General features: G+C 56.3%; 2 protein-coding genes across 2 annotated transcripts; both read right to left on the bottom strand.

The window, feature by feature from the left end:
* Window positions 1–1,104: 1,104 nt before the first annotated feature.
* Window positions 1,105–8,841, bottom strand: RPS6KL1 (ribosomal protein S6 kinase like 1; the record flags this gene model as incomplete). The annotated part of the gene is made up of 10 exons (XM_082284128.1): window positions 1,105–1,597; window positions 1,724–1,819; window positions 2,104–2,186; window positions 2,340–2,429; window positions 3,259–4,167; window positions 5,503–5,635; window positions 6,403–6,450; window positions 7,265–7,357; window positions 8,186–8,307; window positions 8,604–8,841. 10 exons carry the CDS (start codon window positions 8,839–8,841, stop codon window positions 1,487–1,489), a joined length of 1,923 nt encoding a protein of 640 aa, XP_082140254.1. The 3' UTR covers window positions 1,105–1,486.
* Window positions 8,842–12,878: 4,037 nt separating this feature from the next.
* Window positions 12,879–20,222, bottom strand: PGF (placental growth factor). The gene is made up of 7 exons (XM_082284546.1): window positions 20,097–20,222; window positions 19,897–19,936; window positions 19,050–19,246; window positions 17,519–17,595; window positions 15,822–15,851; window positions 15,670–15,732; window positions 12,879–14,933 (listed from the first exon to the last, which is right to left on the bottom strand). Exons 1-7 carry the CDS (start codon window positions 20,160–20,162, stop codon window positions 14,912–14,914), a joined length of 495 nt encoding a protein of 164 aa, XP_082140672.1. The 5' UTR covers window positions 20,163–20,222; the 3' UTR covers window positions 12,879–14,911.
* Between the last annotated feature and the right edge of the window lie 1,117 nt (window positions 20,223–21,339).

The raw sequence follows: 21,339 nt of genomic DNA on the forward strand, positions 1-21,339 counted from the left end.
GAAAAGCCCCAGGCTCAGCTGCTCCTGTTCTCTGGCCTTCTGTGACATTAGTGGTCAGCTCCGTGCTTAGTCCTCCGGTTTCTGCACAGCCATTGAGGTGTCCATACCTTTGCTCTGCTGCAGGAGATGGGTTTCTCCAGGGCTCTGCTTCCCTCTGGTGGACGAGCGCTCCTGCTGCTGCTGCTGCCAGGGAGGGTGTCTTCTTGCTGCTGCGGGCAAGCGGGAGCTGGAACCAGCTAGCCACAGAGACGTGGTACTGGTAGCAGTAATTCCTTACTAAGGAACATAAGTGAGCAGTGTGAGGGAGTGCTGGGAGAGGGGGGTCAGAACTGCACCGCTGCCACTTCGTGCTCATCCTCCAGCCTGAGGCTTTGACTTGCACAGCTGAGCATGGCAGCCTCTGCCTTGGGCTGGCAGCAGACACATGTGCTTGTGCTGCTTTTTCTTTGATCCTGAATGTGTGTACACTCGGCCTCCTTCCCTCTGTGCTGGCTGTCAGAGTTCACCCCTTTCAATCCTCACTGGTCTACCAGGCATGACCATGCCCAAAGCATGGCAGTGAGGGCTGCTGTCCTGCCAGAGGAAAGGAGCACCCAGGCATGCAAGGCTGGAGCCACAAGTAACAATGCCAAAAGGGTGGAAGAAAACCTAGGCACTCGGTGCATTTCTCCCACGTCTGAGCTGCAGCCATACAGCTGTGCAGCCCTGAGAGGCTGTGAGGCAGGCAGGAGCAGAAGGGCAAAAGGCCAGGCACTCAGTGCCACCTTCTGGGTTTTGGCTGCTGATGGCTGGGGGTGCCACCAACCAAGGGCTCCCAGACAGGTTTCAGAAACAGGTTTGGGGCTCGCCATCACTGAGCATGCTTGGCCTACACCTGGCTGGTGCAGCTCAGAAACAAAAGGACACTTCTCCAAGCGATATGGAGTAATTTATTTTTTTCAGAGGGCGAGGGAGAGAAGAGCAGAGGGCTCCTTGTTGTCTCAACACCACAGCAAGGGATGACCCACACACATACATGCAGTCAGGGAGGGGCAGAGACCCCGGGCTTGGGCTCCAGCCAGCAGGGCCCGGAGGGGCTGCATTTGAAAGCCACAAAAAGTAACAGAGCAGGGGGCCACTGTGGGAGCAGCAGAGATAAAAAACACAGGGAGAGCATTCCAGGGCAAGGTGCTGAGCTGAGGAAGGGATGCCCCAAGAAGGGGAACGCCACCACTTCCTGGGGTTGGGCACCCAGGTTCCTTTTGCCACCAGGGAGGACCTGGAGGAGAAGACAGCCTGGCCCAGCCTGCTGCCTCCTCTTTGGAGATGCCAACAAACAGAAGCAGAGACAGAAGAACATGTAAGGCTGCAAAACCTCGTGTGCCCCACCTCGGGACAGCCCTTGAGGCAAACCTTCCCCAGCAGGCAGACTTGCCAGTGCCACCTGGGGTCACAAGTGCCAGGGAAGCAGCCCAGGGCCCAGCTCCCCGGGGGAAGGACAGCCTGCTTAGCCCACCAGCTTGTTCCACGGGACTGTGCTGAAGAAAGAGTGAGACTTCAGCTTTGCTATGCCACCTCCTCCAGAGCCCAAGCGCTGTTTTGGATTGTACTGCAGGAGCTGCAGAGAAAAGCAATGGGACAGGAGGATGGGAAGATGGGGACACTGGAAAAGGTACCCAGGCTGGACTCTGCATTTCCCCAGCCTCTAGTCCCATTCTCCCTCCCATCGACCCAAGCCCCTCACCTCGGTGAGCAGTGATGTAGCAGCCAGGCTGAGGCCCTCTGGCAGATGCAGCTGGGTGTGAGGCTGAATCCCTGATGGATGGTTTTGGGAGAGTGGCTGCAGGAAGCAGAGGGTGATGGTAAGCAGAGGCACCAAGGAGGGTAGGAGCACCCTGTTGAGTCTTCATTGCCACATAACCCCAGCCCTACACAGCAGGATTTAAAAGCCAGGGCCCTTAACACATAGAGACCATACACAGGCACTGGGAATCACACATCTAAAGCAACATGGCCAAGAACTGAGGTGCCAGCAGGGCAAGGCACCCTCCCAGCCCTACACAGCAGGCAGCCCTTGAGCCTCCTCCTCCCCTGTCCTCCTTGCACAGCTCCTCAGCCTCTTACCACTCCTGTCAGCAACTCATACAAGAGAGAGCCAAAGCTCCAGCAGTCAGCTGCTTCAGTGGGCTCCATGATCCCCCCCACTTCTGCAGAAAGAGACAGAGAGGGGTTAGGGCTGGAGGCAGCAAGCACCAGTGGTCACATTGTGCTGGGCACATCTCACTGCCTGCAGAATTCCTTTCTCTCCAATTGGTGCCACTGGGCAGAGAGCTGGAGAAGCCAGGGGACACATCCCTTACCTGGAGCACTGTAGAGCTCTTCCCGTGCCTGGCTGCAGTATTGGGGCTCCACCTCTGTCCACTGGCCAAAGAAGGTGAGACGGACATGACCTGCAGAGCAGCACCAGAGTCAAAAGCAGGGAGGTCAGGGACTTTGGTTATAGCGTGAAGCCAAGCCATATCCCTGCCACTGGGAACGTCAGACACTGGGCCCCTGTCCCACCCTGAACACAGAGGCACTGAGCATCCCCTGGCACCACACATCCCCCCGCTGGCCTCCCAGTGCTTGCCCGAGGTGCCCGACAGGCACTCAGAGCTGGTGAGCCTGCTTAGGTGGGCTCCAAGCTCACAGATCTCAGTGCAGGCTGTGGTGAGGAAAGAAGTAGATTTTAAAGGGGAAGGGGGGAGAAGGTTAGCTTTCACCTTGTAAAACTCTGCATTTTCATTTTCTTAAGCAATTTGTAGCTCTCCAATTCATCCCAGATGTTGCTAGCTGAGCAGGGACTTGCACTGACAGCAATGTCCATGGCTCAGAGGGATGGGACAGCTCCAGAACACCCCCAGCAGGCAGTTACTATAAGTAGGGGAAAACTAACCCACTAGTCCCCCTAACCTCAGGCACAGTTCAGTTGGTCCCAGCTTCCCCATGCTGGGATTTCCCAGGCAGCCAACCCCCATGTGGGAGCAGGGGCAATGCATTTCTGTGGCTATGGCCCTTGATGCTCCGGCTGCAGAGCCATTTCTTGTAATAACTACTTGGAAAACCTAAGTGAGATCACACTTCCAATTTCAGAAATATCCAAACCTTCCCAGACTCCCACCCCCCCCTTAAAGTAACCTCAAGAAAGTCCACATTTTCTGGAAATGGGGCAAGCAGCAGTCTCTCAGCTGAGAGACCAATTTCCTTCTCCTTGGGGCAGCAGTATGGGGTATTACCTACCAGCTACATCAAGCAGCAGGTTCCTGGGGTTGAGATCCCGGCAAAATATACCCTGTTGGTGAAGTCCCTCTAAGGCCAGGAGGATTTCTGCTGCCCACAGCTGCACCTGCTCTTCCTTTACAGCCCACGCTCTCCGGTTGTGCCCATGGGAAGCCAAAGCCCTGCATTGTCCTGATGGTGGCTGTTTGCTGAGCTGGCCACAGGTCTGGCTTGCTCCCCACGAGGGCTCCCACACAGCTGAGTCAGGCACAGACGGTTTGCCAGAGCTGGACAAGGCAGCTCCTGCAGGAAGCTGCCTCTCACCGAGGGTCAGGAGGGGCTGAGCCTGGGAGGCCTCAGACACTTTCTGAGTTGGCAGTTGCCCTGCCCCTGGCTGGCCCCCTCTCACAGTCTTTGGTACAGGGACAAGCCCCTGAGGAAGCCTGGGGCCTTGTTGGGAGGCTGTTCTCTCTGATATGCAGCCTGTGCCACTGGTTAGATCATTCCGTGGGTAGACAACCAGGCCCTGGCTGGCAAGGTGGCCAGGACATTTGGCTGACACTGCTGGAAAATGGTCCACAACACCAGACACAGTCTGTGTCACACTTAGATCCTGTCCTCCGTGTGCAGCCCTCATGCTGCTGGCAGGAGCCAGGAGAAGCTGGCAGTGGTTCCCTGAGCCAGAGTCTGTGGGGTCAGGGGACTGCTCCTGAGGGAGTGAGGCATCAGTGTTTCCCAATACCCGGTAGTTCACAGAGCCTGGGAGGCCACTGCCTATCCAAACAGGGAAGATGGATAGTTGGCTGCCACTCTGGGAGTTTCCCACACCATCCTCTGTGTCATGGTCCCTGAGGGCTTGCATGGTGTTTGAATATGCAGAGTCCTGCTGGACACAGTACTTAGAGCGGAGGTGAGACCACAGTGTCTCCCCTGGAAAGCAGAAAGAGAACAAGAGATAAGGCAGAAAGTATCCATGGTTCCCCCACTGTGGACATGGCCCATTCAGGCCCAGGTTAGTGGGGATGTGATTGAGCATCATTTATGTCCCCAGCAGCAAAGCTCAAGTCCATGCAGAATACACTCCTGCCCTACAGGCACACCATGCCCAATGCCACACCTTCCCCAGGACCTGGCACACCAAAGTCCCATTCTCTCCTCCTTTGGCAGCCCTCTCCCCATTCTGCACAGTCTTCTTGATCCCAGCTCTGCCACCTCCATATCACAGACAAGCCACATATTTACAGATGCTCCTGATCCCACTGCCACCCCCACTTTCCTCTGAAAGCCTTTCCTTCCTGTGTGACAGAGATGCCAGAGAGCTCCCAGAGCATGGCACGAGCCCATGGGTCAGCAGTGAGCCAGTGCAGCAAGCTCTGGAGCCCACAGCATGCTATCAGGCCTTCCCAGCCTCACTACATTAAGTGTTGGCTGCTTTCTGCAAACTTATTCTATAGCAATGCCCAAGGAGTAGAGCCTGTTCTCCAACACACCTTAGCCTCCATTTGTCATTACTGGACTCCAGCCGCTGTTCCCTATACATCCATTCAACCAGCAGAGAGTAAATAAGCTCCTTGGGACAAGCCTCCACCTTGTCATACTTCTTCACCAGGATCTGGGACAAGCCTCAAGGATGCCTCCTTGTTGTACCCAAATCCCAGTACGCTCACTGCCCCTTACGCCCTGATATTCCATCTCCTCTCTTTGATATGATCTCAAAATCCAGTGTGACCTTTTGTAAACAAAAAAATGCTTTATAAATGTCTTGTCAGAAGATTGTTTTGTTCTACAACATTCAAGCGAACTACTTCATTTCATTTTCCTTCTCCATCACCTTCCTGTTATGGTCAATGCCAGTAAAATGAAGAGGTTTTCCTTTTCAAGATGGTGGATCACATCATTACCTAAAGGCATCACCGCTCCCTCCCATGAGGCCCAGTGGCTCATCTCTCTAAAGACTAAGGCTGGTTTCCATATAACACCCACACACACACAACCTCTTTTCCTTGTAGGTCCCCATAGGCCCATTTCTAGGTTACATCCCCAGTCAGTTCTTATCAAACTCCTGGAATTCACAGCTGAGCAGCTCTGTCCACAGAGTGTCCAAGCCCTGGTACCCACCACCCTTCTATGAAGAAGACAGCTTACACTATCACTATAAAAAACAGTCCAAAAACAGTAGGAGAAACATTTCAGATTTTAAAGGAAGGATGGTTAGGGATAAATCAGGATGCTTCACAGATGGGAGGCAAGGCTGTCCTCACTCACCCTGCACGTGCTCCAGATGGAGGAAGATGGAGTCCTCACTCACATAGTAGCACAACAGCTTGACCATGAAGGGGACCCCATGAGGGATGATGGTCTGTCGCTCACGGGTCTCAACGTGGGATTTGGGGAGGCTCTGAGGAGGTACAGGTAGATGGGTGTTACAGCAGGACTTGTGTGTCCTTGGATGTAACTTGGGTGTTACAGGTGGGGACCTGGACTCCGTGCAGCCTAGCACCTGGCAGGGCTGGAGGCCAGCCAGAAGGGAGTGTGCCTTCTGCCAAGCCCCATGGCTGCTCCCTTGTCAGCTGCAATGGAGCTCCCCATCTGTTCAATCCTGCAGCTCATACGGAGTCTGCCAGTCCCCAGCACCCAGCTGTGATAAAGCAGTGCTCTGCAAAGCTCTGCCAAGGTAGGGCACTCCCCATCTGCACTGTGGGGCCCAGAGGGCACAGCTGGTCAAGCAGTGACTCCTCTGTAACCGCTCAGCTCCCTTCAGGCAGGAACCTACCATCCCAGCCCTTTCTCTGCTTCCCCTGGAAATGCTGCTTCTCCCTCTCCTGCCAGATCCTCCTTGTCCAGTTACTGAAGCCCTTCATTGTTAGTTCCAAGGGCACTGAAAAATACTCTAGGACTTGTGCTGAGCACACCTCACCCACAACCTGTTTCAGAGGTTGACCCAGACTAACATGGGCTTGAAGCGTTACAAGTCAAGAGAAATGGATGACCAAGGAGAACCACTTCCCTGCTGATCACAGAGGATGGCTGAGGCAGCCAAAAGAAGGTTTTTGAACCATGAACATCATCCAGCCTCTAAGAGCTGCTGGTTTTTGTTCCTCTGCTTGGACAAGGTGGCCCCAGCCCGAGAGGGAGAAGCAGGCAGACGAAACTGAAAACACCCACCTTGAGTATAAAGGTCTCACCAGTGGCTGGATCCTGGACAATCTGCACCTGGGACAGTATACACAGTACTGGTCAGAAGCGGTGACCCAACACACAGCCTACAGGAATGACCCAAGGGACTCAGCTCTGGAACTGAAACAAGCTCCCACCCAACTGGAAGAGTTTGGTGGGGCTCAGACCCCTAGTCTTGAAAGACAAAACACAGGTTATTGGCAAGGAGATAGCCATGCAGCCAAGCAGCAGAAAATTAATTAAACCAAGAGGTGGCTCCCATTCCAGTTTTGCTTCCTCCACACTCAAGGGTTTCACAGTGCTCTTTCTGGGCTGGGGGGCGCTGGGCTCAAACCTGGGCCTCACAGGACAGGAGGATCACATCAGTCCTGACAAACTGAGATGTGTGAACATCAGTGGAGAGAAATGTGCAGTGCGTGTGTGGATACAGTAAGTCTGGCATCTTCACTCCAAGATAATGAACTTCTAATTAGTTTATTCATCCAGATAGCTCAGCTTCTGCTGAAGCCTAGATTATCCACAGGAGCCCACCATCATGGCACCTGGGCATCAAGCACAATCCCATATGTGGGAAAGAACCAGATGCATAAACCTGCCTGTAAGTATCTTGGGAGCTCTGGTAAGAAGAAGTAATGGGGACATTAACAGATTTCCCAAATAACTCCTTAAGGGGTCTTGAGTCCTCTCCTGTGAATTTTTCTGGGTGGGAATGGTATGGATGGATGCCCCAATGTTGCTTGATGGATGTGCTGAGGGCTGGCACCCCCATTCCAACTGCTAGAACCCTCCAGCTTATACTCCCTTTGGTCCAGCCCCAGCCTCATCCCCCATCTCCAGGTCAAGTCATTACCTTATCAATCACTCCCACGACCTTACACCGTCTCAGGTTCTCCACTGCCGAGCTCAGTGTCCTGATTGGCCGGAAGCGCAGGCTGCTGTAGCCCTGCAAGGTGATAAGAGAAGAGGATGAAGGACCTAGAAATGCTGCTGTCCATTACAGTGTGTGGAAAAAGTCCCCGCATTTTCCAGAGCGGGCAGCAATACTGCCTAGCTGGTCAACACTCCATGGTTCATTTCTAACATCAGCTGGACCATTTTCTTGGCCACCCCCTGGATTTCTACATTTTTTAGGGAAAGTTTGCACTTGCAGCAGAGGTAAAAAATCACACCAAAATTTGTAGCTAGACCTGGACTGTTTCAACACTAAGGGGATCTGTGTGGAAGGTAGTTGTCTTTCTCCCTGTATTCTTCCCACTAGGCTCTGACCTCACCCTACCTCGCCCTCTTCTCCCTTCTTTAACTACCTCCTTCCCACAATACAGAAAGCAGCCATTGTTTTTGGTTTCCATACAGATGGGAATGATGACAGGGAATAGGACATTTTTAACATTTAACAGGGTGGTTCCCTGCAGTGGCTTCAGTCTCCACAAAAATGTCCATACCCACTGTGGTATGGTGGCAGCAAGCTAAGCACACACGCTTTGGAGGGCGGCATCCTAGAAGCACCCTCGGCAACGTGGGCCCACCTCAGCTCCTTGATCCAGGCAGGGCGAAGAGCTGCCAGCTCCCTTGCAGCCACTGGCAGGCCAGGACACTCTGCAGCTTGATGCACCTGCCGTTTTCTCTACACCATCTTAAGTGTGGCATCTGGCAGACAGACAAGGAGGCCCACTGGGGCTGCTTTACCTGCGTGTCCACACCCCCACCCCCGTTTGCCAGCGCCACAGAACCGCTGCCAGGCCGCCCACGCGGCCCCACGCCGGCCCCTCACCGTGGCGGTGCTGCTGCCCCCGCCCGCCCGCTGCAGGTGGCAATTGAAGATTTCCTCGGCGCGCCGCAGGTACTGGGTGATCTTCCGCTTCACGGCCTCCCGACGCTCCTTGTTGGGGTCAACTGCGGTCGGAGCAAAGGGTGGGTGTGAGGGGCCTGGCACGGTCCCGGAGGACTGGCCACAGCCCCCAGGCGGATGCCCCAGCCCCCTCACCCTTCTCCCGGTAGGAATGCACTCCCTGGACAGACGCCCCAGTGCCCTCACCACAATCCCTAGAGGGATTTCCCCCTCCTCTTGTCATTCTCTCTGTAGGGATACCTTGGCCCCCCAGGGGACTCCCGATATGAATACCCCGGTCCCCTGGCTGGCGTCCCCGGAGGGATGCCCCGGTCCTCTGCCCCCGGGAGGCCGCACACACCCTGCACGCCGCGGAGCAGCACGTCCACGCCGTTCTGGTAGTGGTTGAAGGCCTCCTCGTAGTCCTCGCTGACGTCCCGCTCCAGCGCCAGCCGCAGCTGCCGCGCCGCCTCCACCAGGTAGTCCCGGCGCCCGCCGCCCTCGGGCCCCGCCGGGCCGACGCGGCCCCGCAGCTGCCCCAGGTAGACGCGGGCCTGCGCCAGCGCCCGGGAGCAGGGCTCGGCCTCCGCCCGGCTCATGGCCCCGCGCCGCCGCCCCGCGCCGCCGGGACACCGGGAGCGGGGCTGCGGGGTCCGCCGGGGAGCGACACACGCCCCGGCCCCTTCGCTTACCGGCACGGCCCCGCCAACACGGCCCCCGGCCCCACGCCCCCGCCGCCCCCACGGCCCCGCACCTGGGCAGCGCGGGCGCCAGCATCCCCCGGCGCCGCCGGGCGGGGCGGCAGGGGCGCGGCAGGGGCGGGCGGCGCTGATTGGCCGCGGATGAGATCATCATCATCACCATCATCATCATCACCATCATCACCATCGCCCCCCGCGGGGTCCGTGCCCGGGTCCCCCCGCCGGGGTCCCACCCCCGCCCGAGGCAGGCGCTCCATCGCTCGGTTAATGCGCGGTGAGCGCCCGTCGCTCCACTTGCTTTACTGTCATCCTTATTCACCATTAATTGCCCTTAATTAACCAAGCTCCCTTTCATTAAATGCTGCTTTTGCCGCCGTGTTTTCTTCCTCCCACAACGCATAATTAGCTGTGTTTTAATTAGCCTTTTTCTCTGCCGGCCACCCGACAGGTGCACCCATTCCAGCAGCTCCCCACTGCCACAGTTAAGGTGGTGGGTGTCTTGCCACTTCATCATGGCCAGCCCAGGATGCCTGTGGCTCTTCCCGATTTCATCTCTCAAGTGGGTGCCGTTGGCCCTGACACTGGGCTCTCAGCCAACCCTTCCACCAGCTCTTGCAGACTCATAGGGTTTTACGAATTGGGTTTTATTCCAAATGTACAGCAGAGGGAACATCAGCACAAATGCATTAAGGTGCAGTAAAGTAACAGCATAGTCGAGATCCCAGATGGTGCTTAACAAATGCTTTGCATGTGGAAAATATCAGTCTTTGGCTTATCCTAGAAACATGTATTCCTGCCCTCCTGGCCTGGCTTTTTCTTGGAAGGCCAGGAGTCCTTGCAGGGCCTGCTAGATCACTACAGTTATTAGCGAAGGAGATTTGTTGAACCAGGAGTGAGCTGGTTGCTGCCAACTGTCCTGCTGGTTTGCTGTGTCTGTGCGATGGTTGGTCCCAGATTAAACAACTGCCTAACCACAGGCATGGTAGGGGACCTGCAAAGGCAGAAGGGCTGGAATGAAATCTAAGGGATACCCTTAGAAAAACTGTGCTAGGATTGTTTGGGAAGACGGAGGCCCCTGCATCTTTGTCCATCCCTTGCTAGCCTATGGGCATGTCCCATTGCAACAAGAAATGATCCTAAGATTGGGGTTTTAATTTTGTCAGGAGCTGGCCCTGTGCTGTGCCATCACAGCCACACCAGCCTGGTTGCTCACTGTGTTCAGCCCCTGCTGGAGCTGGTACTTGCTGTGGGACTGGCAGAGAGGGCACCCATTTGTGGCTGACCTGTGGTTACTTCATACCTGTGGTTACTGCACACACTTGCAGGGGATCTCCCCAGGCTCAGGTCCCTTGGGCAGCTCTTTTGCACAGCCCAGTCTGTCAGCAACAGAACAGGACAGTAGAGCCTGTGCCCACAGCTCAGCTCAGCATCCAGCAACCAAATACTCTCTCTCTTACAAAGGCCATTTCTTTGGGAGTATGAAAGTATTAACTGTGCCTCAGGGGGCAGGTCTAGGAGGAAGCAAAGCCATCTGCTTCGTGAGACAACTCCCTGCCCAAATATGATATGGGTGCTTGCTTCTTGGGTTTCTCCTCAAAATGCTCCCAGGTTCCTTTTTCAACCTCTTCCTAACAGAGACCATTTTTTTCTGCCTGGTCCATTTATACCCCACAGTCTCTGGGGCCTTTTAATTCCCACCAGAGCCTGGAGGCTCGTCCTTCAAGTGAAAAGTCTGAGCAGGCAAGAAATGAAGCAGTCAGGGATGACCGCAGGGGTGCTGCTGGCACAACTCACCTGCCTGACTTCAGCAGATCTGTGTGGGTCTGAAGAGGACAGAGAGGACAGGTAAACTACAAATGCAGCACAATGTATCTGTAGAGTGTTTTAGCTATCGGGGTGGTGGTGGCAGAGAGATGTGTGAAGAGGAGTTGCTGGGAGGATACAAAACTTGATTAAGTTCGTCATCAAACACCTCTGAAGTGGACAGAAGAGAGTGAGCCAAAGGCATCAGCAGGAAGTACCCCAGGGATATTTCTGTGAGGAAAAGCCTTGCAAGGGAGGAAGATTTGTACCAGCTCTGAGGCACAACTGCCTTTACCTATGGGCTTCCAAGTTTGTATGTCAGTGATGGACTGAGGACATTCAATTTGGGGGATTACTTTTAGATTAACCTGTTGAAGAGCTTGTGGTCCTTGTTGGGAAGTGGGAACTGCCAAAGGAAAACCCGCACAAATAACAGGGAGAAGAGTGAGAGCTGCCTTTTTTCTCACAGGCTAAAATTGACGCTTGAGAGCTGGCAAAAGCTTAAAATATGCTGAAACTGCAAAGATCACTGGCTGCAGCAGGCAGGATTATGTCAAACTTTGTGAGGATGCCAAAGACTTGTAAGTCACAATCGAGAAGTTAGGACCTCAGTGCTTCTTTATTTGCATGGAGGCGTGGGAGACCTGCACCGGCATGGCTGTGAGAGGCTGTGGGTGGCATCTGATGGCATGCTGCAATCAGGGAGACCAGAGGTAACCAGTGATGGTTTAATGTTAGGGCTTCATCAGCTACAATGCCACATCTCTGAGCCAATCTCCACTTCACCTTCAGTTACTTCCCAAAAAACGTAATATTTTGTTCCTGGTGTGTAAGGCCGCTTTATGTTTTGTCTCCCTATAACTATCCTCCTAAACCATCTTACTGCAGCTCTGGCTCATAAAGCCTTATTAAACAAACCTTTGCCCTGTAAGGCTGGAAGACACAGGGAGCCCAGGAATGCTGATAACCCAGTGGTGTGATGCTCCTGTGGGACAGCTGCCTGTCTGCAAGAGGTACACCGGTAGGGACAGGATGAGGGATTTGGGGGCACTGGGGCTGGAGCAGGTTTTCTGCCTGTCCATGGAGAATGCTGCTGGCTTTGGAGCTGGGGTCTGTCAGGGTCCCTTTACAAGGGCACCAGTTTCCTCCTACAGCCCTACTCTGCAGTGCCTGGGGGTATGGGGTTCTGCAGATGAAGCTGACCTTGCCAGAGTGCTCACACATCTGCTGTGCCCAAGGAAGGCTGCCAGCAGCTAGTGGTATAAAAAAGCTACAACTGGGAGCACACAGAGCAGGGACAGGCAGTGGGGACAGTGGTTGGTCCCCTTGAGAGGAAACATGGGTGTTAGACACAGGCCCTGAAGCCAGGAGCCCTGCTCTCCCCTTCAGAGCAGCAGTCCCCACCCTCAAACCTCCATTGGGTGTGATGTCCTGCTCAAGTCCCTGCCACCCTCCCCTCTGGCAGGGATAGGGAATGGAGTTAACACTTCCGTTGGGCATGTGATGCCTGCAGTAGTCACAGTAACTTCATGCTAGGGCTCACTGGGTTCCTCTTACCTCCATGGAGCTGGAGGGAGCCCTGACAGCTGGAGATGCAGCTCCCAAACCTCTTGTGTGATACTTTCCCCTGCTCCTGCCCTGCCCCAACTATTCTGCTCATCACTGCTGCAGTGGGACAGCCACATCCCTCCCAGCACCCACATTCCTGCTGTCCAACACCCCATGCCACAAGAGGAGCAGGGGACAAGGCCACACACACTACCCAGGCAGCTCAGGTGATGCAGGGCAAGAAGCAACAGATGGGGGCTGTGCAAGGCAGATGCCTGGCCCTGCCACATCTGATGGGCAGAGCTGCCTGGAATATCTCAGTGCCAGGCAGCCGCCAAAGAGATGACACCAGACACCAGGAATTGTTTGGAAAAGCCACTGTGTGTTCGTGTGTTTGAATTTGGTTTAATCCTAATCATCAGTCTTGATAAACTTACTTTTATTAATTAACATACTTGGATTCATGTAACGTCCTTTTTTAAAGGTTTAACACTACTGGGGTATTAAAAACAATGCAGAAACCATCACATACATCCTCAAGTGCTGCACATGGTTCTCCTTGGCCTCAGAGCACAACCAGCCAGGCAGAAATGACACACAGTGATAGGGAAAGCCTGTGTGGACCAGGACAGGACACCACATGTTCCACACAGACTCTGAGTGATGTGGGAAGGGGAGCAGAGAGTTCCCCTCATCCATGAGGTAGTGAAGGAGGAACTTCATGGGCCATTTTCAAGGCAAAGCCCATGTAGGCTGTGCTCCAGGATACTGTGGATGCCAGAACTGGAAATGGGATCCAAAAGGGATCCAGCAAGCTCCTGAAGGATATGCCCAGCTGCACAGGTGCAAGTCACCTGGTCCATTCCCTGCTACATGGTGGCAGTATGGAGGTTCACATCACCTCAACACCCACCGCCAGCTTTCCCTGACAGGGATCTGCCCTGTGCCCATCTCCTTGTGCCAGCCTCAGACAACACCAGCATTATGGCTTAGAGAGTTGCAATGTAACCCGTTACAGGCAGCCCTGTTGGATGTGGGAAGGAGCCGCCTCAGACCCCAACTCCTGCTACGTTAGGCTCCACCTTGCTCCTCAAAGCAGGATAAACCACAGGTTCCATCATTTAAGGGTAACCTTGAGGCATTTGCAGATCTTGCCCTTCAGTCTTTTGTTTGAAGCTTTCAAGAATGACCCTTGATTTTGTTTTAACCCAGTGCCAGGGGTGCCCCACAAACATGTGAGTGCCCAACTCTACCCTAGGGTTTCCAGCTATACACACTGCTCCAGGATATGGCTTGCACAGACCAGCATGGGATGCATTTGGCAGGCAACCCCAGACCCCCTGCAGCAGGATGAGGAGGACAGGAAGAGTCCTGGAGAAGTGCTTAAAGCATGGAAAAATGGGGGCCGTGGCTTCCCCCTGAACCCAGGCAGAGAGTTGGCTGAGTGAGGAAAGCAGGAAACAGCAGTACCCACAGCCACCTTGATGAGGGCACCAGCTCCTTATATCCTGAGGGTATTCCCAGTAAGGGATGGGAGCCCCAGGCCAGCCTGTCCCGACGTCAGGTAAATGACCCCTGGTGGGGCGTTTCCTGAGTGGGAAGGTCCATGGGCAGCCTACCCTCCACTGCCCTAAACTTTGCATCAGCCCTGCCAGGGAGGACAGGACACTGAGCCAGACATTTGGACTGGGGTGAGAACAGGATGGGGATGGTGAACAGGGAGAGGTACCAGTCCCACACTGTGGTGCAGAGGGGAAGGGCAGTTCCCCCAAGGGTCTCCCAGTACCCACCTGACCTCCAGCACATGGATAGCCCCCAGCCCAGGAAGCAACCTGCTGGTTGCCCGTCTCCAGCATCACACCAAGGGCAGTCCCTTGGGTGCTGGAGGATTGGTGATGGGAACATGCTCTGGGTTACTGCCCTCCTCCAGCCTGAGTCGGTGCCCATGGAGAAGTTCCCTGCCTGCAGTTGCTGGAAAGCAGACAGGAGCTGCCAGCTCCCATGTCTGACCAGCTTTTATTGAGCAAGGCAAAGCTGGGATGTGGCTGTGAATACACGAGGAGCCCAGTTCCCTTCTGTTCCCCACCAGAATAGCTTCCCAGGCAAGCTCCCTGGCACCTGCCTGGGCTGCCCTGTGCCAAAGCTGGGACGGATGCAGCCCTACAGCCTTGCCTGCCCCAGATTTCCTTCCTCCCCAGCTGCAGAGTGCTGGCAGGACAGAGAGGTTTTGCAGGTGCAGCCCTGTGAGCCACCTCCACTCCCACATCATGCTGTCCTCCCCAGCTGGTTCCAGCAGCACATCCACCCGCTCTGCTCCTCACTGCCCCCAGGATGTCCTCAAACACCAACACACTGCTTGAGCTCCTCATCTTCAGCCCCAGGCCTGGTCACGAGTCCTTTTTTCTTGGTGCCAGTGGGGCAGATGGGGCAAGGGAGTCCTTGGTTCCAGGCTGTGTTCCCACCAGGGCCAACCAAGAGTACAGTCAGCTCTTCCGTGCCGGAGTCCTGCTCCCCACTGCAGCTTGGAGGGACATGGATCCACAAGCCCCCTATGTTGGGGGAAAGGCAGCTGGCTCAAACCCAGGTGGCAGGAGCGAGGCTGGGGGCAGGGCAGAGGCTACCTGCGTGGTGTGCCACATCTGCAAAGAGAGCATGGCACGGGGTGAGCACTGCCAGGATGGAAGGGACACTTGGACCTCCAGGCTCACCTGCCCTGCCCTGGATCCCCTTCTTTGTGCCTGGTCCCTCTGACACGGAACTGCAGGGGCAGGGACTGCAGGCAGCCTCTTCATGGGGAGGAGTGAGGGCGGTGGGGCTGGTGCAGGCTGAGCCCCCTACAGCAGGCTCCAGACAAAAGAGGGAAATGCTAGGAGGAAAGTGCTAGCCACAGGTGTCCTACCTCAAAAGTGCCCACAATGAGTCCAGCCTGTGCTGTTACAGCAAGCAGTTTGAGAAAGTGAGATAAAGAACGGAAAGAGTAGAGTAACCCAAACAACAATCAGTCAAGGGCAGCAGTAAGGACAGCAGCTGGCAGCAAGAGGAGGCTGAAACTGGAAATTCATGGATCCAGGAAACCCAGCATGGTCTGTGATGGCAATAGAGCTAAGCACCATCAAGTCATCCAGCCCATCCATCCCCATTCTGCCCAGCTTTGAGCTGCTGAGCCTGGAGACTACCAAGTACCTACTGAGTCTTCAGTAAAAGGTGTGTTTCCCCACAGCCACCCACTGTCCCCTCCTGCTTTCTTCTGTGTCTGCTCTGCACAAACCCTTCACTTCTTACAGTGTCAGTAAAGATCTAAATGCTTAATGAAGACTCTCATCCCCAGGAAATTAACCCAGAAGACACCACCCATACCTGCCCCTGCTCACTTACAGTTCACAGTCTTTCCGTCCCTTCTTGTCTTGTCTTCTCTTACCTCGGCCCTTGGACCTCCTCCTTCAAAAAGAAAGTACCACAAGAAGTGCTGATGTGTGGGAGATGAGACCCACATCCCAGTCAGTAACAATGCCCCTGATTTCACTTACCTTCCCAACCTCATCAGGTCCTGCCGAGGCCTGCAGAGTGGGAAAAAGACAGAGTGAAGTGGTTATTGGGCAGTGCTGCATGTTGGGCTGCAGGAGGTGGTCCATTGACATGCCCCAGTGCACAGCCCAATCTACCTGTTATCATTCATGTCTAAAGCAGACCCAATATCTCTTCTCTTGACCTTATTAACCCCTCAGTCAGGAGCTGATTGCAGCAGGCTGAGAGAAGGCAGAGACAGTAAAGGGGCTGGTCAGCTTGGGTGACAACCCTGGGGATATGGCATTTTGTCAATGAGGCTGGGGAGGGCAAGTTCAGTCTTAGCTGCTCTCTGTGACAGAGCTTGTAATTAAACAAGATGCAACATCCTGGGTAACAAACATGGGGGATCTGCTGCAAAGTCTCAGCAGTGGCTCTCAGCCATGACACACCCCCCCCACAGGGGTCACAGCCAGGACATTACCACGCCTGCACTAAACTACAAAAGAGAGCGATGTACAGGTGTGGAAAGCGGTTTAGAAAGAAGCCAAAAACTGCTGCAGAAGGCAGCCTGCACACATGCTCATTGGAGATCCCCTGGGAGTTACCATAGGTAGGGAAACCACAAAAGGATTAGGAAATTCCCTGCATGGAAAATAGCTGGAAGCAGAGAAGGAGGCAAGTAACACATCTGCTTCTTCCCACTCCCCCTTCTGCATCCACTGACAGATGCTCCAGACAGAGACAGTGTGGAGCTGGGTCTGCTCCAGTACAGCTGCTCATACAGCTGTAGGGGAATACCAATCCAGGGATCCTCAGGATCTTCTTCCAGGCAAGGATCATGTCTACTGGCTGCCCAGCAGCACACTCATCCCCCAGTTTTCGCAATACTAAATCACCCTTGCAGCATGACGAAGAGTGATTACCAGGACCCCTCATGCAGGCAATGCTGGAGTCTACTGCAAGGACCAGCCGCAGGCAGCACTGGAGCTGCTCCCACAGCATTGCAGTCCTGCTCCCACAGCACTGCACAGGCCCCATCTTGCCCAGGCATTCACCACTTTTGGGACATGGTGAGCACCCCAAGGGGCTGACTAGGTGCTAGAAGTCTGTGGCAGGTTGGTGCTGGACATCCATTCCAGGCCAGCTCTGCATATCCGGGCCAGGTTGGCACTGCATGTTTTAAGCTTTCATTTGTTGGCTTGGATGTAAACCTCTGCTTCCCAGGTCTTTATGGGGCAGCTTCCCTTAAATGGTTGCCCAAGACCCAGCTGTCGAGCTTTCTCTTCGGGCCACAGTCACACTCAGGCATGCTAAGCCACGGAGATCCCCACGGAGCCACCACCTTGGACATGCTGTCACACACCAAACACCTGCCTCAGAGCCACCAGCCTTCCTTCACTACCCACAGGCAGATTCTCTGGCTAAAGGAGCATATGCCAGGCATGCCAAGGCAGCTGCAGGGATGGGGAGCACAGCCCTGCAGATGGTGCATGGTGCCTGACCCGTCTTCACAATGCCACACACCCCCTTGGCTGTGGGGAGCAGGTACAGATGTGGTGCAGCCTCCAGCTGAACAAGGGCTATAAGCACCATCAAACCTTAGTGCAAAGACAGCAAGAAGGGGTCCCAGCACAGTCAGGGTGCCTACAGGGCATCCCTGTTCCACACACAGGGTGATCTGGCAGGGTTACTCTTGCTGGAGCCCAGGAGTCCCTACCTGCACTCGCACTGCTTGTGCTCGGTGAACGCCATCTCCACATAGGGTGCCTCCCCGTTTGGCTTTATCTTCAGGAGCTGAAAGAGGAGCAAAGGTTACTTCCCAGGCAGCAGCAGGAGGGGGCTGGAAGGGCTCCTGCGCCACTGCCTTGCCACCCCAGCCTCTTGGGAAGACGCATGTCTAACCTGTTCCTCAGGACCTCCAACAACAGAGATTCCACCTCCACACGTAGGCAGCACTGGCCAGGCCCAGCTGCCCCGGCTGATGCTGCCCCATGTCTTCAGGGCTTTAATTTAAGTCCCATGGTCTTGGGATTTCCCAGCCTTAGAAAAGATTTTTCAGCCTCTGCCTTTCTGGAGAGCTTTCACATATTTGACCCCTTTGCACATCTCCCTTCTCTGACAGAAATATCCCCCCAGTCATATTTTCCAGACCAATCCCATTGCTGATGCCTCCTCCTGGACCCCTTTTCTACAGCACTGAGTTGGAATTGACTGGAGTCGGTACCACAGTGCCTCCCCAGTCCAGGGGTACAGGATTTGCCCTGTCACATGTCACTCCACAGCCCAGCCTGAAGTTCAGGTTGGACATCCAAAGGCCTTACAGAGTATGTTCATCGTTGGTGATCCACACTAGCCCCTGCAGAAGTGTCTGGCATTGCCACCCTGTACACAGCAGCAGGATCCCTCCCATACAGGGAGACCTGTGCTTGGGGAGCTGCCTCCTGTTCATGCCAGGCTTTTAATCCACCTCAGCCAAGAGCTTTTGGAAAATGCCATCCTGCCTTCCAACACACTTTCAACTCTGGAGAGACCAAAATCACTGGTGATTTATTGCAGGCACTCCCTAGTCCATCATCCATGACAAAGCAGAGCTTTTCCCTGGTCCCTGCAGCATCAGCAGGTTGATCAAATAAGTTGATCTCTGGCAGCTCAATGCAAGGGCTGCAGTGTGAGGACAACTGCTGCCTGAAACATGGGGAAGAGTCCAACGGCCCAGGTTCTCCCACCCCACATCTCCCAGCTCACACAGTGGCGACTGAAAACACATTTGGCTCAACCTTTCATGCTCACCATGCCCCAGCGTGGGGGCATTCACTGTCAGCATCACCCCAAGCATCACCTGATACAGAAGAGCCTCACTCCTCCCTTTGATTCAAGGGCAGTACCTACTTTGTCCCAGCAGGCAGTCGTGGGCAACTGGAACACCCCCCCAGCCCCTCCACAGGACAGGGAAGGTCCGAAAGATGACAGCAATGAGCAAGAGAGACCACACAGAGGGAAGTCCGGGAAGCAGGGAGTAAGGCCAGTACCACCAGGGGTGACACCTGGCCTCAGGGGCAAGCCGAGAGAGCAGGCAGAGGGACCCTACTGGCCTGGCATGCATTTGAGCAGTTGTGACTCCTCTCCCTTGCTAGCCACACTGCTACAATGTCTAGAGGATGCAAAGCTGCAAGTTCACCTTCCCGGCGCTTGGTGAGCAGCCCACCACCTCTCTGGCACAGCCACGGCCCCGCAGCAGCAGCACGTACCTGCATGGTGACCGTGCTTGTCTCCACGGGGACGCAGCGGAGACCCTCGTCCCCACAACAGCCTCCACAGCGCTGCAGGGAGACGCAGGAGGGTCTGAAAATGTACTCCACCTCGTTGGGGAACTCGGTAATGACGTCCACTAGCTGCTCCAGAGGCCGGCAGAAGCTACGATTCCAGATCTCCCGAAAGGTCAGGACTGCAAGAGACAGGGACAGGGACTATAAGGAGGCGCCCAGAGAGGCAGAGCCCAGCCGGGCCGCTGCCGGGGCAGGTGCAGCAGCTGCGGTGGGGTCCCGCAGCCACCACAGGGCACAGGGACGCAAGGGACCCCCTCGTGTTCCCAGTAAGTCCGTCACCCTACTGTGCACATCACTGCTCAGGGGCTCACACAGCCACCCCGATAGGCACTTTCTCCCTCTATCCGCCAGCTCCGTCTCCCGCCCAGGCACTCTGCTCATCCCTGGCCGCGCCGCGAAGGGGCTCACCCACTCCTCGAACCCCCCTCGGCCAGACAGCCGTCCCCTGCGGCTTTCCAGCAGGCAGAGCTGGAGAGGAGTGCTCCCACCCGGGACCCCGCACGCTGGCACCGGAGGGGCGGCAGTCTAGGGATAGGGCTGCGCTCCGCTCCGGCCCGCGGCGGTGCCCGATGCGCCAGGCGGGCTGGGGGAATCAGGTTGCTCGGAGCCTCGGCACAGCTCCCCGCTGTCTCCCCGGTTGTCACTGCGGGGCTCCGGAGGTAACACAGCGCCGGGCGCTACCGAGCGCGCCCCGGCCTTGCGCAAAGCCTTCCCTGGGTTGCTGCCCCCTCCCAGCCGGGGCACCGGCAGCCGCCCCCTGCCAACTCACCGGGCGACTCCGTGCTGGCAGTCCCCCGCTCCTCTAGGGCCTGCAGGGAGGGAAAGGCAAGCGCTGGCGGGGCGGCACAGGGCGACCTGTCGCCGCCCCCCACCCAGCGCCGGGAGGAGCTGTCCCGGCCACCCCGGGCAGCGGCACCGGGAGACGGGGCTACCCCCGCTCCGACCCCCCTTCCACCCCTCGGCTCTCACCGGGGCGGGCGGTGCCCCCAGCGTCCCGGCCACCAGCAACCGCAGGAAGGCGCCGAGCAGCCGCATCGCCGCTCCCGCCTCCCCGGCACCGACTCGGCGCCGCCACTACCGACGTGCCGCTCCCGGCATGTCGCCTCGCCGCCGGGCCACCGGCCCCGCCGTGCCGCCTCCGCCGCCGCCGGGCCATGGGAGCGCGCCCCGCTCCGCCGCCGTATTTCACCGCCACCGCCCCGCCGCTGCTCCGCCCCGGCCCCGCCGCGGGGCGGGAGCAGGTGCCCGGCCCCGGCGGCTGCGGGGATGGCCGGTGCTCCCGGACACAGCGGAGCCCCCTCCTCCAGCGCCCCCGCACCGCCTCCGGCCATTTCTCCATCGGGCTGCCCCGGCGCTTCTATTCACCGGCCCGTGCCCGGTGAATCCCCGGCCGGCGGGAACCACCGGGGCTGTGGTGGGCTTCTCGGCTTGCTGTTTTCGCTGCCCCACGCCCATCCAGCCATTCTGTGCCCACTCGGCTCCCCTGCACCCATACAACAGCCCCTTTCCCACCCATCCTCTCCATTCCCCTACTGATTCCCCCCCTCAGACATCCCATGACTGTCCACCTACCCCCTTCCCCCTCAAGCTGCCCCGTGCCTGTTCCATCAGCCCCTGCCGTTGCACCCATCAGAGGGTTTCCAGCCCCCCTTGCCTCAAGGACAGCATCCCCGTTCTGGTCTGCAGCTCAGAAGGGGAGGGGGCACAGCAGGTCTGGGGTCAAACCCTGCTGCCAACCCAAAGGAGCTCTGTGGCCTTTTCTGTTCTATTTTTAAGCCCCAGAGGCCAGGAAAGATGGAACTATGGGAGGTGTGATGAGATGCCAACAGGCAACACGATCCCCCGTGGGAGGCAGGTCCCAGGGAAATAACGGGCTCTGTGTCCGTGCCAGGATTCACGTTTCTGTCCTCCTGGGAGTGTGAGGAGGCTGCTTCAGGGCTTCCCTACCCAACACTGTGTGAGGTCTGTCCCTGTGGCATGAGGATGCCAGTGGCCTGCTCCCAACCCTGTGGGATCTGTCCCCAGGGGATGCAGGACATGCCAGCTGCCTGTCTTCAGCCCCGTTGGGCCATGCAAGTGACAGTGACTCAGGCATCAGCAGGAGCTGGGCTCTATCAGGAGCTTCTAGGTATTGGTACTACGGAGTGTGTGACAAAGCTGCTGGAGCAAGGCATGGCAAATTAGCATGGAGATGCTGCAGAGATAAGCACAC

Source organism: Coloeus monedula (assembly GCF_965178545.1).
Source record: "Coloeus monedula genome assembly, chromosome: 6".
Taxonomy (NCBI): Eukaryota; Metazoa; Chordata; class Aves; order Passeriformes; family Corvidae; genus Coloeus; species Coloeus monedula.

Bases quoted from the DNA above. Each gene is read 5' to 3' on its own strand.
- PGF (XM_082284546.1), bottom strand. From the start codon at position 20,162: ATGCGGCTGCTCGGCGCCTTCCTGCGGTTGCTGGTGGCCGGGACGCTG. The intron at 15,852-17,518 runs GTAGGGACTCCT...CCCACTCTGCAG, and splicing joins CACAAGCAGTGCGAGTGCAG to GCCTCGGCAGGACCTGATGA. The intron at 15,733-15,821 runs GTAAGTGAAATC...TTCTTTTTGAAG, and splicing joins GACCTGATGAGGTTGGGAAG to GAGGAGGTCCAAGGGCCGAG.